This window comes from Penicillium waksmanii, assembly GCF_028829765.1.
Source record: "Penicillium waksmanii strain IBT 27052 chromosome Unknown utg000001l:1.0-4852451.0:1.0-4856178.0, whole genome shotgun sequence".
Taxonomy (NCBI): Eukaryota; Fungi; Ascomycota; class Eurotiomycetes; order Eurotiales; family Aspergillaceae; genus Penicillium; species Penicillium waksmanii.
In genome coordinates, this window is record NW_026643248.1 from 2,636,059 (window position 1) to 2,652,757 (window position 16,699).

The 16,699-nt window shown below is 46.5% G+C and overlaps 9 protein-coding genes across 9 annotated transcripts; 5 read left to right on the top strand and 4 right to left on the bottom strand.

The window, feature by feature from the left end:
- Positions 1-6: 6 nt before the first annotated feature.
- N7481_000951 (uncharacterized protein) lies at positions 7-1,173 on the bottom strand (the record flags this gene model as incomplete). Its single annotated transcript, XM_057260170.1, has 1 exon — positions 7-1,173. The coding sequence occupies one exon, from the start codon at positions 1,171-1,173 to the stop codon at positions 7-9; it is 1,167 nt and encodes a 388-aa protein (XP_057128002.1).
- A 772-nt stretch (positions 1,174-1,945) lies between these two features.
- N7481_000952 (uncharacterized protein) lies at positions 1,946-3,759 on the bottom strand (the record flags this gene model as incomplete). The annotated part of the gene is made up of 4 exons (XM_057260171.1): positions 1,946-2,194; positions 2,259-2,363; positions 2,417-3,621; positions 3,690-3,759. 4 exons carry the CDS (start codon positions 3,757-3,759, stop codon positions 1,946-1,948), a joined length of 1,629 nt encoding a protein of 542 aa, XP_057128003.1.
- Positions 3,760-4,836: 1,077 nt separating this feature from the next.
- N7481_000953 (uncharacterized protein) lies at positions 4,837-6,340 on the bottom strand (the record flags this gene model as incomplete). The annotated part of the gene is made up of 5 exons (XM_057260172.1): positions 4,837-5,147; positions 5,200-5,654; positions 5,709-5,829; positions 5,971-6,103; positions 6,158-6,340. Coding segments are annotated over 5 exons (1,203 nt in total), but the record flags the coding sequence as incomplete, so codon positions are not given.
- Positions 6,341-7,432: 1,092 nt separating this feature from the next.
- Positions 7,433-8,721, top strand: N7481_000954 (uncharacterized protein; the record flags this gene model as incomplete). The annotated part of the gene is made up of 6 exons (XM_057260173.1): positions 7,433-7,513; positions 7,580-7,616; positions 7,674-7,750; positions 7,804-8,183; positions 8,233-8,306; positions 8,381-8,721. Coding segments are annotated over 6 exons (990 nt in total), but the record flags the coding sequence as incomplete, so codon positions are not given.
- A 434-nt stretch (positions 8,722-9,155) lies between these two features.
- Positions 9,156-10,240, top strand: N7481_000955 (ketopantoate reductase family protein; the record flags this gene model as incomplete). Its single annotated transcript, XM_057260174.1, has 2 exons — positions 9,156-9,363; positions 9,414-10,240. The coding sequence occupies 2 exons, from the start codon at positions 9,156-9,158 to the stop codon at positions 10,238-10,240; spliced, it is 1,035 nt and encodes a 344-aa protein (XP_057128006.1).
- Positions 10,241-10,807: 567 nt separating this feature from the next.
- N7481_000956 (amidohydrolase family protein) lies at positions 10,808-11,635 on the top strand (the record flags this gene model as incomplete). Its single annotated transcript, XM_057260175.1, has 1 exon — positions 10,808-11,635. The coding sequence occupies one exon, from the start codon at positions 10,808-10,810 to the stop codon at positions 11,633-11,635; it is 828 nt and encodes a 275-aa protein (XP_057128007.1).
- Positions 11,636-11,984: 349 nt separating this feature from the next.
- N7481_000957 (cytochrome P450) lies at positions 11,985-13,314 on the top strand (the record flags this gene model as incomplete). Its single annotated transcript, XM_057260176.1, is given in 4 exon segments — positions 11,985-12,302; positions 12,352-12,568; positions 12,608-13,028; positions 13,044-13,314. The coding sequence occupies 4 exon segments, from the start codon at positions 11,985-11,987 to the stop codon at positions 13,312-13,314; spliced, it is 1,227 nt and encodes a 408-aa protein (XP_057128008.1).
- Positions 13,315-14,174: 860 nt separating this feature from the next.
- On the top strand, positions 14,175-14,513 carry N7481_000958 (uncharacterized protein; the record flags this gene model as incomplete). The annotated part of the gene is made up of 1 exon (XM_057260177.1): positions 14,175-14,513. The coding sequence occupies one exon, from the start codon at positions 14,175-14,177 to the stop codon at positions 14,511-14,513; it is 339 nt and encodes a 112-aa protein (XP_057128009.1).
- A 556-nt stretch (positions 14,514-15,069) lies between these two features.
- Positions 15,070-16,387, bottom strand: N7481_000959 (cyclin family protein; the record flags this gene model as incomplete). The annotated part of the gene is made up of 2 exons (XM_057260178.1): positions 15,070-15,664; positions 15,720-16,387. The coding sequence occupies 2 exons, from the start codon at positions 16,385-16,387 to the stop codon at positions 15,070-15,072; spliced, it is 1,263 nt and encodes a 420-aa protein (XP_057128010.1).
- Positions 16,388-16,699: the final 312 nt, after the last annotated feature.

Consider the following 16,699-nt stretch of genomic DNA (forward strand, 5'->3'; position numbering starts at 1 on the left):
GCGCATTCATTTTCCAGGTGCCCCTGAAGCCGCATATCGATCAAGTTCAAACCAGTGGAAATAATAACCATGATCTCTAGCCTCCCAAACCGAAGTCAAAGTTTTCTCGAATCGGACGCGTGACTGCCTGGAAAAGGTGACAATGTCCTTCATCTTTCCGAGGGCGGCATTCCTGGAGTCTGATTCTACAATCTCAAAACACGCAGCGAGATATGGAAGCGCGGTGCATGGAACTGAGCGTTGGGTAATTTGGAGAACCATATCAAACTCGTCAATAATCGCACGACCTAGCACAAAAGCCTCTCGGTCTTGTTCGCCATAAGGGTATTGTAGGCGGTGAATTATCAAGAGGGCTGCGAAGCGAAATATTTTCGCCTGAGAAAGCATACTGACCACTTCGGCTTGTGTATATTGATCGAGGAAGTCGGAGGGAGGGGTTGTATGCCACTGGTCTACTGCACCTTTGATAGAAGCCAAGCGCTCCACAACCTTTGCAGCTGTCGCCATGGACGCATTTTTGAGAGACTTTCCAGCCTCACAGATATCATAGAAGTGTGCGAATATCGACGAGCTTAAGCCGAGATAACGATCAATCTCGTGAGCCCGCTTGGAAGGATCGACTCTCATACTTGGGACCTCAGACTTTAACAGACACTCCGAGGTCTCAGTGCACACCAAACACATCCAGTTGTCGATCATTGCAGAGTTCAATGTGTAGATAGTCTGAGCCAGTGGCTTAATGAGACTTAAGGTATAATGAGAGATCAAAGATGCTTGACCGTCAGATACATGCATTGCAAATGTAACCATTGCAACACCAAGGATAAGCAACGTGGCGATGTCTTGCTCGTTTGATATTTCGAATGATCGCAGTGATGAAATTGCGAGGGCAGCACGTCTGTGACCGATTTCAAGGCTGGTTTTGGCGTACTCGTCATTTTCCTCTCCGAAGAGAGCTGCCGCACAGGCGACTGCGGCGTGTTTCAGTGCCGGGGTAGGCAAAATGAGGCTTTGGATGAAGGATACATGATGCGATTCGTGAAAGGTTGGACCGACAAGAAACTTGTCCAGTGGAGAAGGAGCCACTATGTCTTTCATTAAGTTCAGAAAGTGCCGCTCCCATTCGTCAAGTGTAGAAAAGACCACTGGATTGGCCGCCAACCCCCCCATCATATGGACTCGACCCGCAGAGTAAATTCTGGGGTGGTGTGATATAGCCATCATCAAATGGCGACTTTGTCGAATTCGGTAGTGTATAAAGTAGCCTTTGTTGACAACGTGGCTTCCGGCCCGTCTTTGCGGCGTGTCTAGTCGTCTGGCATGGTTGATTTAAGCGAGAGCATCGTTCGCAAGAGATGTCCGCGTCAAGTCGTCTGCATTTCTCCTTGAGATTATGACACGGGTCACAGGCTCGTCTCATAGAACTGGCAGTGGCCATCTTGAATCTGCACTGGTGTTCTGTTTAAATTGGTTTCTGAGGGCATGTTATCTTATGCCCCGCCCTATTCTTGACGCACAGGCATCAGTATTCCATGATCTGTAAACAGATAGCCGGAACGCATACTTCGCATTTGAATCAGAGAGTAGTAAACAGTTGTCAGACAATCGAGACGACTCCTTGGCTTAGTACCCTGGGTATGTTGTTTCCAAACTTCGCCCCAATGATGGGATTGTTCTTGGTAGAAACATGATCACAGGATCAGTTGTAGCTGGTCTACGGGCTCTGAGGCTGGAATGCGGAGAAATGACCTGATAAGCTCGGCTGTACCTTACTGTTCCGCACAAGCGGCTGGACCATACTGAATGAGGTTAAGCTGGGAGATAAGACATTTTGCGGGGAAAGCAAAGCCGACCCAGTTGGCCAATTCGTGTCCTTTATGGGAAAAACTTTCACTAGATAAATTCCTGAATTAAGAGCTAGACTGTAGATTATACCGAACACTTGCTAGACCATCCTGTGGCTCACATGAGTAGCCGCCAACTTCCTGTAGCTTGCCGCTGTGGCAACCCGTGCTTTCTTACCCCAAATAAGTAGGGGAACAGGGATCATGTAGACTAAGAAGGCGACAACTGCGCAAAGTACATGGAGATTTTGTAGACCCATACCCTCCACCCAGGGTGTGAGAACAAAAAGAACAATAACCGAAATGATATTACGCATGAAGATCACGCCGACCAAAGCATCTCCAATGACCTGTTATCCGTCTACGTTAGCTCCTCGAAGTTCTTGTTGGGGAGGGGATTGTTGGAATACATACGTCTTGATAACAGTCCATAAGGTAAGAAAGCGATATGCCGCTTATAGCAGCCAATGTGAACCCAAAGACACCAAAACCAACAGCGAGAAGTGCCCAGTGAACTCCCTGGGAGAAAATTAGCTGATGAATGAGTGACTTTGAACAAACGATGAACATACATAAGCAAGTCCCAGACCGAACATTAAGATCGATGCTGGACCCAAGATAGCAACGGGAAGTGCAAGCCAAAGACGCATCTCGGGCTCGTAGATACCGCCATTCCTCTTCGATAACCAGAGGATGGACTTATCACTAAGATATCCACCACTGGGGAAGCCCAAGAGCGCGCCGACGAAAGGTGCGACATTCATCAAGCCGATGCCGATCGCGTCAAAGTTATATGGTGGTAACAGCATGTACGATGCTTGAAGAGAGGTCATGGTTGCGAACCACGCCAGCGTAGATCCATAGGTGAGAGCGGCGTAAGTGACTGCCGGATAAGTGAACAGGGTCACGATAGGGGTGTAAAAGTGCGGCCAAAGAGGCTCATCTGTCTTCGTGATCCATGCCATTCTCTGCCAGTAAGTCTTTAATTTGATCTCGGAGTTTATTACCGCTTGGCTTGTAGCAGGCTCAGAAACTGTCTTTTTCATGTCTGCTGTGATCTCATCTTTTCCTTCCGTAGTAGCAGTAACTGCCTGGCTATTCGGTGATGGTGCAGAGACGACATGTTGCCCATCAAGAACTGGTACATATTTCGACTCTTCAAAGAGAAAAATGACGCAGAACAATGTGATCCCAAAGAAAATCACACACCACCACCACATCCAACGCCATCCTTGAGAGTCGACGATATAACCCGATGCGACAGGTCCAAGGAAAGCACCTGCGGATTGGAAGATAACGAACCAGCCGTTCATAGTCGCATGCTGGTGAACAAAGAACATGTCTGCAATTGTGATTTGGACCACAATCTCACTGATCGCTCCGCCTAGACCTGAGATCAGATTTGCACCAATAAAATTGCCGACGGTGTACGTTTGAGCCTGCCAAATACACGATGCAAATTGGAGAGCGGAGCTGAATATGTAGATCGGTCGTCGGCCATATTTGTGCACGAGGGGAATAAAGAAGAAACATCCGATCGCCAATCCCCCATAGTTGACCGCAGCGCCAGCATTGAGAATATCAACGGAGAAGCCAAGCTCAGACTCCATGGGGCCCCATGCCGTGAAGCCGATATCGAGCTGAACGAAAGTCCAAAGGACAAAGAAGCTAACTAGGGTGAAGTTGAGGGCTTTGCGAGAAGTCGACCAATTAAGGGGGTCATTCGGGTCGGCACTGGGAGTAGGAAACAAGATAATCTGGTCTCTCGTGCGATGAACTATACAGGTCAGTATGAGGGAACAGACTAGATATTCTTTTAAGCCGACCGAGAGGGCAGTGCCTTACCATCCTCTAGCACGACTGTTCCCGGGGCCCAGAACCCCTCATCATGATCGTGTTCATTCACATTCACCATGCCTGGTGTCAAGAAGGTCAGGTCCGTAAGATATGAATTCGCAATATAGTTGAAAAGTATGCTCAGAGGGTATGATACACATCGAGCCAGAAACGAGACTGTCGAGTATTTAAGAGCAACATGGCAGCAATGTAACTCATCGTCTATCGTGCGGAGAAGCTTGTACCCAAGGCCCTGGACCGCGTTATCTTTGAGTTCAAAAGGCAAAGTGTGGGGAAACAAGCAACATGATGGCTTCCATCAAATCAGCAGCCTCGAAAGAGGCCGGCTTGGCGAAATTTGGCAGGCGCCGCTAATCTGAGCTCTTCACCCCCGCTTATCTCTCGGCAGTGAGTGCTTACAAGCTGAGTCGTTCAAGCCAATAATGAGCTGCGAGCGGACTTTGTTCCGCTACGCCTATCGCGTGGCTCTTATAATCGTGTTCCCCCTCGGTAAGTTATCGCCTACATCATGACTTGCGATTGACCTTGGTCATTTTGATCCAAACTCGGCCTATCATTCGAAAACAAACGAGGATAGGATCACTCTGTCAATAATTATGGAGTAGATTTGTAAATTATACCCATTTGTCTGGGAGGCAGCCAGACACATTTCCTATTGATATTATTTCAACTGTCAAGGGCTGTCAAGTTTCGGGAAGCGATCAGTGTAGCTGAGCAATTCTGGGAATATTCTTAAAGGTAGACGTGGCGGGTGATCTCGGTAAATATTTCACTGTTTTAATTTCGACTGGTCGGGATGATGAATTCAAAATGATCATCTGGAAGGTGATTGGTTGACTGCAGCCGATTTGAACTCACTTGGAGCATCAGCATCATTCTCGCAAAGAAAAATTATGTCTAGAATTTGACTAGAGGAAAAAGAGAGGTTGTTGAAGGCATTGCAAAGAAGTAAGAGAAATCTAACTAGAAGATTGTTAGAGTTCGCAATAAAAGGTGGACGGGTGGACGATGAAGCATTCATGATAGAGTGTCCACACTCAATGAAGAACTCCGAAGTCACTGGCGATTTTTGGTTTGTATTCAGAACCAATATCAAGAGCCAGGTATTTATACAATCTATTTGGCGGATTATAATTTATTTGGTAGCTTCGATGATTCCTTCTCCAGTTCCGGGCGGTTGATGAAATTTGACGTTTTGCAAACCAACAGAACCTAATAAGTCCCGCCAATGCTTCTCACTGCGCTCAAGTGCTGCGACCTGAACCATCATCATGACACTCATACATGCTGACGGAATATCACATCCAGAATCCCGGAGAATATGCTCGTGAATGATAAGTCGCGAGTATCCAGGCTTCATCGCATCCACTATGTGGGTCAAAATGGAGCGACAATGCTCGTCGGACCAGTCGTGGAGAATCCAGTGCATAAAATATGCTCGAGCACCTTACAAACGCCTGTTAGATTGGTTTATTGAGGTGACTGAATGATATAATACCTTGAATAGATTGAGGAGCGAAGAAGTCATGGGACTCCAATTCGACATTTGTCGGTGGATTCTCAATACCCGAAATAACATGCGGTAAATCCTGCAGGATCAAACGGCCAGATGCCCCAGGGAAGCTTTCTTGGAACTGTTTCATATAGCTGCCTTCCCCGCCTCCAACATCTACAAAAAGAACACTCGTAGATGACTGTGATTCGGCGCCATCTATTATACAACCTTGAATATCAAACCAGTCGATCCAATTCGGGGAAGCACGCTGCTTCAAAGTCATCCATTGTTGGAAGTCTCTGGCCAAATCAGGATTCTGACCGAGCCATGCAAAGTAGGTCAGATCGGTGCCAATTCCAAGCTGAAAGGGAGTGTTTGTAATCGAATCAGGAAACTTGTTGTTGTTCTGGCGAAAGAACTCCGGAGCTTTCATTGTGCATACATTTCCGATGTCGAAACTGACTGATGTTAGCTATTTTCCTTCTCGAGCGAGGAGCTTATTTGTGAGTCACCAAGCTCGAGTTGTTGCTTCAATCGTTGGATCTGCCATGACCATCGCGAGAGCCGACGGCTTGAATTGTTCATCCTGTTGCTTGATATATCCTGTAGCGGCCAGAACTCGGAGAACTTGAGCTATTATAATATATAAGTTAGATCAAATCTATGCTCCAGCCTTTACATAGGGCATGGGGCTTGATCGCAAATATGGAGGACTGTTGTTTGGTTGAACGTTGCAAGAAAATAGGCGACTCCGCCCAATTAATTTCAACTGACCAACAAGAATCGGACTTGCTTCGGAGCTTTCAGAAATGTCATCGCAGCTGACTCCTTTTTCTGGGTTCTGGCTGACTTGCGAGAAGATGCCTAGTTGTACCCCCATACGTAAAGCCATCAGGATAGGGGAGTTCTGCTATCTTAACATAGCTCCTGGAAAGAGTACAACCACCAGAAGATGACATACCAACACAACATCTTGAAGAATCCTCTCCACCGGCGATTCCAGTGCTGCCACTAAGTCTCGGGCTGCATTTAGGGCAGCCGCGCGAGTCTCGTCATCGAGCTGTTGGGATTTTGCATCCTCGGCCAATGAAGCTATTCTCTCTGAAATGAAGGTGCTTTGCGTCATTTTCAAACCGTTAGAATTGCTTAATGATTTTACCCCGATTCCGCAACATTGGGCGAGGCACCATCGTTAAATCTATTAACCAAGTGGCCCGGGCCGGGCGCTTCCTAGTGTGACAAGGGCCCATCCCCGGGCGAATTCCGGGCACTGCTTGCATTTCTGGCCCACTCCCAATTCCGATCCAATTTATTCTTTGACCTGCTCCCGTGGGAAAATCAGATCCAACGACATTTGTGATTTTCCGGAATTTTGGACCAAAAAAAACCTGGGCAGGGGAAATCTCTCTTCTTCAAAACCAGATGATCAACGACAAATGCAGCTACCGATTTTGGCCCCCATTCGCCTCCCAATCGAAGTCAAATACCGAGCGCTAGAAACTCAGTGGCGCGACAGGGAAGTGATATATTTAGCCTGTTAAATCAAGCTTCAGTCTGTAGTCAACAAGACTAGAAAACACATCAACCAGGAAACTCAGCTTTCATGTTGATTGCAAAGTGATACTACGAACTAGGACAAAAAAGAGAAAAGGCCTACTTATGGTCCTACTAGTATTACCATACCGACTGCATCATACGAACCCGAACCTCGATTTCACACTAACTTCAACATGTGTCAATTGGGAAAGTCTCGTTGATTAGTGGCGTTTCGGTGATTGTCTAGAAAGGCTCGGCGTACAGCACAGTACGGGGTAGATTTGTTCAGACCCACCTCACAAACATGCAAACCTTCAAGTACACCCACGTCAACGAAATCCATCATACCTGTATGGAAATGAAACAATTTCACTCTGTGGAGTATTTTTGGAGAAGAAATTAGGTTTGAGTGATTTGGACGATCTTAGGCCATCGACTTCGTATTATGCCCCTTCCTTACCAGGATTGACCCACATAGTTGAATCCTTCTGGAGCGAAAAAGCCAAACTTCCCGTTTGGCGGGATGAATTGATTGAATGAAATTCGAGCATTTGAGGACCATTTTCTCTATTTTACAAAAATTCCATCAGAGTATGACAGAGATTTGTCAAACGCAGAGCTACCATGAGCGATTCAATTGCCTACTGCGGCCAGCAGTTGATAGGCGTAGCAATCGCAATTGCTATCGTCCAGATTTTAGTCGTTGGGGGGGCGGTTATACACAAGGCAGATCCAAAAGGTTGCCTACGGTATTGATGATTATCTCATTATTCCAGCATTGGTGAGAAACTTGATCAACCCGAAGTATTCTAGTTGTCCACACTAGTATGCTAAATGCTTTACACAGATGGCTAGTTTGGGACAATCAGCTGTTTATATTTATCGTATGTTGTGCCCGTGATACCAGTAATGATTGCTTGCTAACTTGAAGACCTTTTTAGTGGCCAAACGAGGAGTGATAGGATATCACCTAGAGTACGTCGCTAATTCACCTGAAAAATTGATCATTTTGAACCAGGTAAGGCCCCTTCGAATCGAATAGGTGGCTTCATATAAACAGTATCTCAACAGGGTCTCTACGCCAACGAGATACTCGACTTTCCCTTCAGCGTGACGCTTGCAAAAATCTCGATCCTCTTCTTCTACACAAGAATTTTCCAAGTTCGCACCTTTCGAATCATCACATATATTGTGGGCGCGATTGTTATCGGCCATGGCCTTGGCGTGCTTTTTGCTGCGATATTTCAATGCTCACCAATCGCTTTTACATGGAACAAAGCGATAATCGGAGGCTCGTGTTTTGATCAGCAAGCCTTTTACCAATATGTTTCGCCTCCAAATATCATTACGGATATTCTGATTCTGATTCTGCCCTTGCCATACATATGGAAGCTACATACCCGCATAGGGCATAAGCTCGCTCTGACGGGGGTCTTTCTACTGGGAAGCCTGTAAGTTATTTTAAAGATCCCCGCAACTAATTTACTAATAAAGAAATAGAGGTACCGTCGCAAGTATCTTTCGCATGAGGACATTTTTTGAAGTGAGTGCTACTGGCATGGCCGACCCAACCTGTACGTTATTTATCACTATCCAACCAGCCATATGCGCCGTAATTATAGCTAGAGCGCATACTAACAAGGGGTAGGGTTATCTGCTAAGCTCGGCATTTGGACGGTTCTGGAAAGTGGCACCATCATCATCGCTGCTTGTTTGCCTCCGCTCTGGCCTTTGATTTCGAAGATTATTCCTCGGGCCTTACTCACAAATCAATCCACAAACCAACCACCGCGACCGGGTTATAATCCAAGTTCTCAACAGGTGAAAAGAGAGTCCGGATTCTCACGTCTTGGGGAAAGTTCGGATACAGTTGGATGGTCTTTGGCTCAGAACTCATGGCAGGATCTACAAACAGACAGACATACCGATGAAGTACCACTTAATGATTTGCATCGGATACATGGTCCTGAAGACCAATTCACGAAATAATTTCACCAGGATGTCATCTCAAATGAGCTGGGTAAAGTCAATTGGTATACTTATCTAGAGAATATTTATAATAAAAAAAGCCTGGCCATGAATGAAATGAAATACTCGAATTTGAATATCCTTTCGAATGGATTTTACTGAACTGACAGCTTTGGCATAAACACCAACCATTCATTATTTATGTTAAATTAAATCAAAATTCCGTTATATGAGGAAGACCGCTACAAGCTAGGAGGGCGTCATTGGTTCAAAACGTCTTATCAATGTAGATGGAAGGCGCACTTACATAATATATTTGGCTTTGCTGCGGGGGGGTCGGTGCGGGGGTTACGATTTTTTTCGTTTTTATTTTGAGAAAGTCATCGGAGACACAGGATTGTGGCAATTGGGCATGGGAAATAAATCAAACTGGCACTTTTGTTCTGAAAATAAAGATGTCACATTTACCACAAAAACAAAAGCGCGAAATTCTCGTGATTGGCGCGGGCGGAGTCGGCACGATGGCCTGCGTCGCTCTTGAACGATCTGGTATGGCAAGGGTGACTGCAGTACTCCGCTCAAACTACGAAAAGGTGGTGCGAGATGGCTTTGAGATAGAGTCTGTTGATCATGGAAAGCTTTCCGGCTGGAGACCGAGTCATGGTAACTAAGCACCCACCTCTTCTCTGAGCGCTCACTAATTTTGGAAATAGTGGTCAGCAAAATTCCCGACGCCAGCTTGCAACGTCCATTTGACTATGTTATCGTCACAATGAAGAATATTCCTGAGATTACGAATATTGCGGAAATAATCGCGCCTAGCGTGACACCCAATCACACTACCATTGTTTTACTACAAAATGGAATCTATACCGAGCCTTCGATAATTGATGCATTTCCGACAAATGCAGTTCTCTCCGGTCCAAGCTACATTGGTGCTCACGAAAGAAATGGTCATGTCATTCACGATGACCCTGATCGATATCATCTGGGCGTGTTTCATAATACACAGCTAGATCGCAAGTATGAGCAGGGTATATTGGAAGACTTCGCATCGGTCTATAACGGCAATGGTATTGAGCATGCTATGGTCGTGCAGGACATAGTTCACTACCGATGGAGAAAGGCCCTATGGAACGGTATCTACAACACAATGTGTGCTATCACTCAGCTTGATAATGCTGCTATACGGCGGTCCGGTGGTGAACATAGCCTGATAAGACCAGGCATGGCTGAAATGGCCGCGATTGCTAAGGCCGACGGTTATGATCTCGGGGAGAATATTGTGAATGAAATGGTTGACGCAACGCCCATTGAATTATCCTTTCGTCCGAGTATGCTGGTTGACGTGGATAAAGGTAATCCGGTGGAAGTTGAGGTGATTTTAGGAAACGCCCTGCGTGTAGCCCGGAGGGAAGGCGTTCAAACCCCCATTTTAGATAACACATATCGGTTTCTCAAGCTCATTCAGATCAGACTCCTCACTGCGCGTGGATATATTTATGAGCCAAGGGAAATTCCTACAGCAGACTTTATTTGATCGCAGGTTGAATCCAACTTTCAGATATTAATTTACCGAGAATATACTATGTGCTTGCCATGGGTGCCAAGATCATGCGGTGTAGAAATGCTTTTACTATGTAGAAAACCCGTGTCAGGTATGCAGGGGGGCTCTGGAACAAGCCCCGCCATTTTAAAGACATACGACCGCATTTGGTTCGTTTAGCGTGTACTTCTAATCTCACAAGCAATTATTGCGGGGACTATTCATGACCTCCCCGCTCCAACCATCGATCCCCGAGCTCGATCCGTGACTAGTCCAAAATTTCTCACAAATTTCCGTAACTTTCACTTAGAGAACCTATCACCATTTGAAAATGGAAAGAATTGACGTTCACGCACATTGTGTACCGCCGGCTTACCGGGAATATTGCCTCCAGAATGATTTCGCTGGGAGGGGCCACCCCGATGGGATGCCGGCTATTCCAGTGGGTCGCAGTTGAACGAGTCAGTCAAATCAGCTTCTGACACCATTTTGCAGGAATGGAGTGCAAAGTCACATATAGAGATGATGAACAACTTGAAAATCGAAAAAGCTATTCTGAGCATGTCGTCGCCTGGTACACATTTAACCCCAGGCAATAATACCGAAGCACGGAAATTGACGCGTCAAGTCAACGAGGAACTTTCCAAAATATGCGTCGAGAACAAAAAGCGGTTCATGTTCTTCGCCTCGCTCCCTTTGCCCGATATCGAAGGTTCACTGGCCGAGATTGACCATGCGCTGGATAATCTAGGTGCGATCGGATTTCAGATATTGACCAATTCTCATGGAATATATCCCGGGGATGAACGACTGAAGCCGATTTTCGAGAAATTGAATCAGCGCGCTACCATTGCTTTCTTTCATCCAACCAGCTGCAATATTCAAAACATCAACAATGGCTCAGTGGAGCATGTAACTCCGATGCATGGAGTGCCCAGTCCGGTCATGGAATTCATGTTTGACACAAGCCGTGCTCTGGCTAGTCTCTTGACCTCTGGAACAGTGGCTAGATGCCCCAAGATCAGATACATCGTCTGTCATTGCGGAGCAGCTTTCCCACCCCTTGTTTCACGTATCGCTGAATTTTCCGCATTCCTCTTGGGGAAATCGATTACGGAAGACGAGATTAAACAGCTCCTGCAAAATCATTTTTTCATAGATCTTGCTGGGGTTCCATTTCCCGACCAGATTCATGGTATACTGCGATTGGTAGATTCATCCAGGTTACTATATGGAAGTGATTACCCATATACTCCAGCACCCTTAGCTGAAAGCCTTGCTAAGAGGCTTGACGAAGGACTAGGGGCTATATTTGATTCTCAGACGAGTAGACGGATTGTATTCCAGAATGCCCAGGATCTGATTTCTTCAAAGGGGCCTACATTTTGACCTTTTTTATCTGGCAATGGAAGAGCTAGAAAGTTTACTTGATAAAGGTCCTGAAACTCTCAAATCATTAAGAACTGTCCGAATCTATCATCTCATGCAAAACCTCCAATGAATTTCCTAATAAATTGGCCCTCAGCTGAAAAGTTGTGATAGGTCCCGCATGTCAGGCCGAGTGGCAAGAGACCGCTTCCCCCGCACGACCCGGCGTGAAAAATGCGGGGAGATCATCTACTTGATATGTATTTGCTATATAATTGCGAATCTAGGTATCTGTCTGGGCCTTGCATGACTACGAAATATCGTGTCCGAAACGATGGTCAATAATTTCAATATGGAAACAACACCCATCATGAGTATTTTCACTGCATATACTGACCAGCGGGATGGCTTCAAAGGTTTAATTATTTTTATCGTTGGTATTCTCATATTTATATCATATGTTACAACGGCATTGAAGCCCGGACTAAGATCGATCCCCGGGCCTATCATGGCTCGCTTAACATATCTCTACCGCCCTTTCAGGATCGCCAAAGGGGATGCTCCAAACTTCTATATGAGCCTACATGAGAAATATGGACCTATAGTTCGAACAAGTCCAAACACAGTCGACATCTCTGACCCCGCGGCGCTTCCGACTATATATGGAATCAGCAGCAAGTTTGTCAAGGTAGGTACTTTGAGTAGCGAATTGACCATTTTTCTAATTTTAAATATAGTCAACATTCTATAATGCTTTCAGTCCGACCTTTGAAGGAGAAACCATGCCTAGCTTGTTTACTATAAGAGATCCAGTTGCCCACCAAGCATTGCGGCGACCTGTGGCGCAGAAATTTTCCATGTCGTCAATTAAGTCTTTGGAACCATTTGCAGATGAATGCACTAGTATATTTCTTGATGCGATGAAACATCTTCAAGGCCAAAAGGTAGATCTGGGTGTGTGACTACAATGGTATGCTTTTGATGTGATCGGAGCCATCACTTTCCGACGCCGATTTGGCTTTAGGGAGAAACGTGAAGAAGTCATGGGTATGATCGGCGGTCTTGAGCTTGGATTAAAATATGTAGGAGTCGTTGGACAAGTTCCGGCGCTACATCCATGGTTGATGGGGAACAGCTGGGTCGCAAAGCTTTTGACAGCCCAGCCGTTTATTGAGATCGCCGACCCGCTTCGAACTATGGTGAATGTGAGTCTCCCTCCCTGTTTTCAATTCATCGAATCTGGCGTCATTCTCATGGTATTACAGATTACCCAAGAATGCATCGATGATCATGAGAAAACCCTCGATGGAACTCATGGCCATCGGCCCGACTTTCTAACATGGCTCCGGAGTGAAGAGTTGAAGGGCAAACCGTTATCCAATCGCGACATGATAAATCATTTGAGCAATAATTTGTAAGACTCAGAAAGCTCCAATTGCTTGAACGATGGAGCAGATATATTAACTTCGAGTTATAGACTTGCTGGAAGTGACACAACTACCACTTCCTTGCGTGCTATTCTCTACTTTTTAGTCCGCAATAGCTCTGTGTACAAAAGGGCTCAGCAAGAAGTGGAAAAGGCAGATAGTGATGGAAAACTTTCTCTAAGTCTGGGGAGGATCCAGATTGCTCCGCTGCTTCGATTCCTTCATCATCTGCATCGGCGGGAAATTCCACCTGAATTGATACGTCGTGTATAGTAACAGGGCGATCGAGAGTTACTGAACTGTATCGATCGATCATATAACATCCCCAAAAGACTCGTCGTTGGAGTTGCTCATGCATGAGACCCGTGCGAGAGGTAGAAAGAGGCAGTCGATGTAAATTCTGCTCGATGCACATTCTCATGCAGAGTCTTGTCAGTTCCCAGATCGAGGTCCCTTTAAATTATATTAAGGTTAGTCTCACCGATAAGACCCGAGGAACGGGGCAAAATTCATTTACCGATATGATAATAGATTGCGAATCTTCCTATAAGAAGGAGGTCCTGAATAGATTCTAGGCCTCTCGCAAGAAAGCTATCATCTAAAGTCTTCATAGCCGAGACAAAATATCCATATGGGTGGTGCATAGTAGCGCCATTCCGGTAAGAAAGAACAGATCCGATTGCGAGAATCATGAAGGTTTGGAAAAGATCATGAGAGCTCTTTGATTCTCCGCTGTTCCTTGAACAAGCTTCAATCTGTGAGAATACCCTAGCATAAAGTCTTTCTACATCACCTCGCAGAAGAAAGGGCCGCTGGATGTGTGATCCATTCACGCTGGAAAATTCAGTTTTGGAGCTATGTTATTTGTTTGTTGTAGACTTCATCGGTCGACGTCGTTCTTTGCTCACTGGCATCATCTTGCAAATCGTTACCTTGGCATATGTGGGTGGTTACCTAGGAGCTATGAAAAGCTTCAGTGTGGACCGTATTAGCAGCGATCCAAACATTTTTAGAGCATCAACGGGCGCCATCGTGGCTATCTATTTACATGCCGTGGCGTGGAGTATTGGCTGGTTCAGCATTCCTTACTTGATTGGTCGGAGATCTTCCCGACAAGAATAAGGTCTTTCAATATGTCCATCGCCATGGGCTTTCATTGGGCTTTCTATTTCGGCTGTTCTCGGGCTATGCCCAGTCTCCTTGCTGCGAGCCAGAAATGGGGTGCTTTTGTATTTTTTGTTTGTATATGCCTGATATCGCTGGCCTATGTCTACTTCGCTATGCCGGTAAAGCTGCCGCCCCACATGATCAACACTACCCAAAGCTTCACGAACACTGACAAGATGTTTAGGATACCACCGGACGATCAGAGACCATGGTATACTGTCCACAAAGTCGCGTACACCAAGCATGACGAAATCCAGATTGAGCAAGTGGGCAAGCTGCAGGTCGAGCACCTGGAGTCGGCTTGATCATGCCGCGTTCCCCGTCATGCGGGCGGCCCAACCAGGGTAAAGATCTACAAGTACCAATATGTTTTGGATTTGGAAGGTTTCAAGGAAAGGGATGCGGAATTCACGTGTATGTAATAGAATTATGAGTCCGTCAAACGCCGGTACCATGTGTAAAAAGGGATAAGTACATGCGTAAGATACATCAGAAAGCGTCTAGACATCCAGTCCCAACCAAACCCATAATCCCGAGCACAGAGAGAGAATGCGACCAACAGACAAAAGACGAAAGATGATGTAGATCAGACGAAAAAGAACGCCGGTGCCGGGGCCAAAATGCAGTAGTAAAGAGTGTAAGAAAGAGGTAGTAGTATGTTGAAAAGGATTCAAAGTCATTCGCATGACGGAAACGTCCAAAAAATCAAGTCTCGGCGGCGTAAACGAAGGGTATTATCGGAAAGAATACATATCGATGGTAAATTTTTTTGCCAAGAAGCAACAGAAGGCGTGGGGGGAATCAGAAAAGTGAAGACAGAAAGAAAGCGACTAGTGACGAGACGGAACGAGGCCAGCTCGCTTAGGAGTGTGGGCGACCGATGCGGCCTCCCATGTAGGATCCAGTGGAAGCAATAAATCTGGCGACGAAGCCGCTACCATGGTGGTGGCCACCAATTTTGATCTTCTTGCTGGGTTGGCGGATGGGCTCGAACTGCTGCTTGGATTCAAAGCCAACGTTGACATAGCCTTGGGTCAAAGAGGTGGAGGGGCTTGTGTTCGAGTCGCTGACCATGACATCGTCGTTCCCGTGAGAAGAGCATGTACTCATGCTAGCTGGGGTTCCGCGGGAGCTGGGAGCGACACTGGATGATCGAGAGCATAGGGAGTTAAAAGTCTCGGCATGAGACAGACCAGGGACATCACGGATAGAGGGAGGTGAGATGGACCGCCCAGGTCGGTGGGGTGAAGTGCGGTGACGGTTGTAAGGAGTGTAGCGATCATGCTCAGAAACGAACTGGGGTGAGTTGTTTTGGTTCTGGATGTTGGGACATGAAACATGGCTAGGAAGTCGACGCAGAGATGTATCGACAGCACGACGATTATCACCTCTAGCTTCAACCTTCTGACGACGCAGGCGGCTGGCCAGCAGGTCCGCCGATGCATGCAGACGTCGCCTGGAGGAAAGGTTAGCTGATTATTTTCATTGCTAAGGGGAGAGTGTAGTCATACCATTCACGGTGTTGTTGCTGCTTTCGCTGTTGTTCTTCCTGTGCCAGTTTCTCGCGGTGTTGGAGTTGCATGCGCTGACGAATGGGAGCAAGGAATGGCTCAAGGTGGATGAAAAGATCCTCCTCAGTCACGCGGGTTTCCCAGTCCAAGAGGAAGAGCAGCTGACGTTCCATCAAGTTGACCTCGGGCAGAGAAAAGCCAAATCCTTCATACCCCTTCACTGCAGTGTAACGTGCCCAGTGCTTATTCTTGGGGCTGGAGTCGTTAAGGTTCTTAGCTGCGAGAATCAGAGAGGCCAGAAATATCCGGTGGACGGTGCATCGCATGCCCTTGGCGACAGGAGGCAGACGGGCTTGAAGACGACCGAGGTACACGAGGGAACTCATAAGGGTAGGCACTTGGACCTGCGATCGGGCAACGAGGGATGCGATGAATGATTCGATGGTAGGAAGCGGTGGCAGGGAGTCGGATTCCTCCATTGGAGGAGTCGAGGGAGGCGTGGGCTGGCCATTTTGGTTGACGGTGTTGGTCACATGGGCTTCACAGCGAATGACCCGGGCAGCCTGACGAGCTAGGTGCGTTACCATCTCGCGAGAGACTCTTTGGGTGACGAACTCATTGAGAGCTGCTCGATTGAAGGTAGAGGATTGCATCGTGGTTTGCTCCATGATGAATGTTGGATAGTGGTGTTGGACTGGCTTATAGAAACCAGCTGGTGAAGTCCGGGAGTGGGAGGGGTATCAGATGTAAGCTGTTGAATTAAATGCAACCAGTTGTCTGGATCGTCACAAAGCCCGTTGTGCTTGAGCCGAGACAAGGAGACAATACGAGACAATAAGCTTGTCGTCGGAGAGTATCGCTGATGAACAAAGACAAAGTGGAAGACAAAGCACGTCGATGAGGCACAATGTAAATGAAATAGTAAGGAATTCCTGAACCAGCAGGATATAGCAGTGTAGTTAAAAAAGAATGTTGCTGTA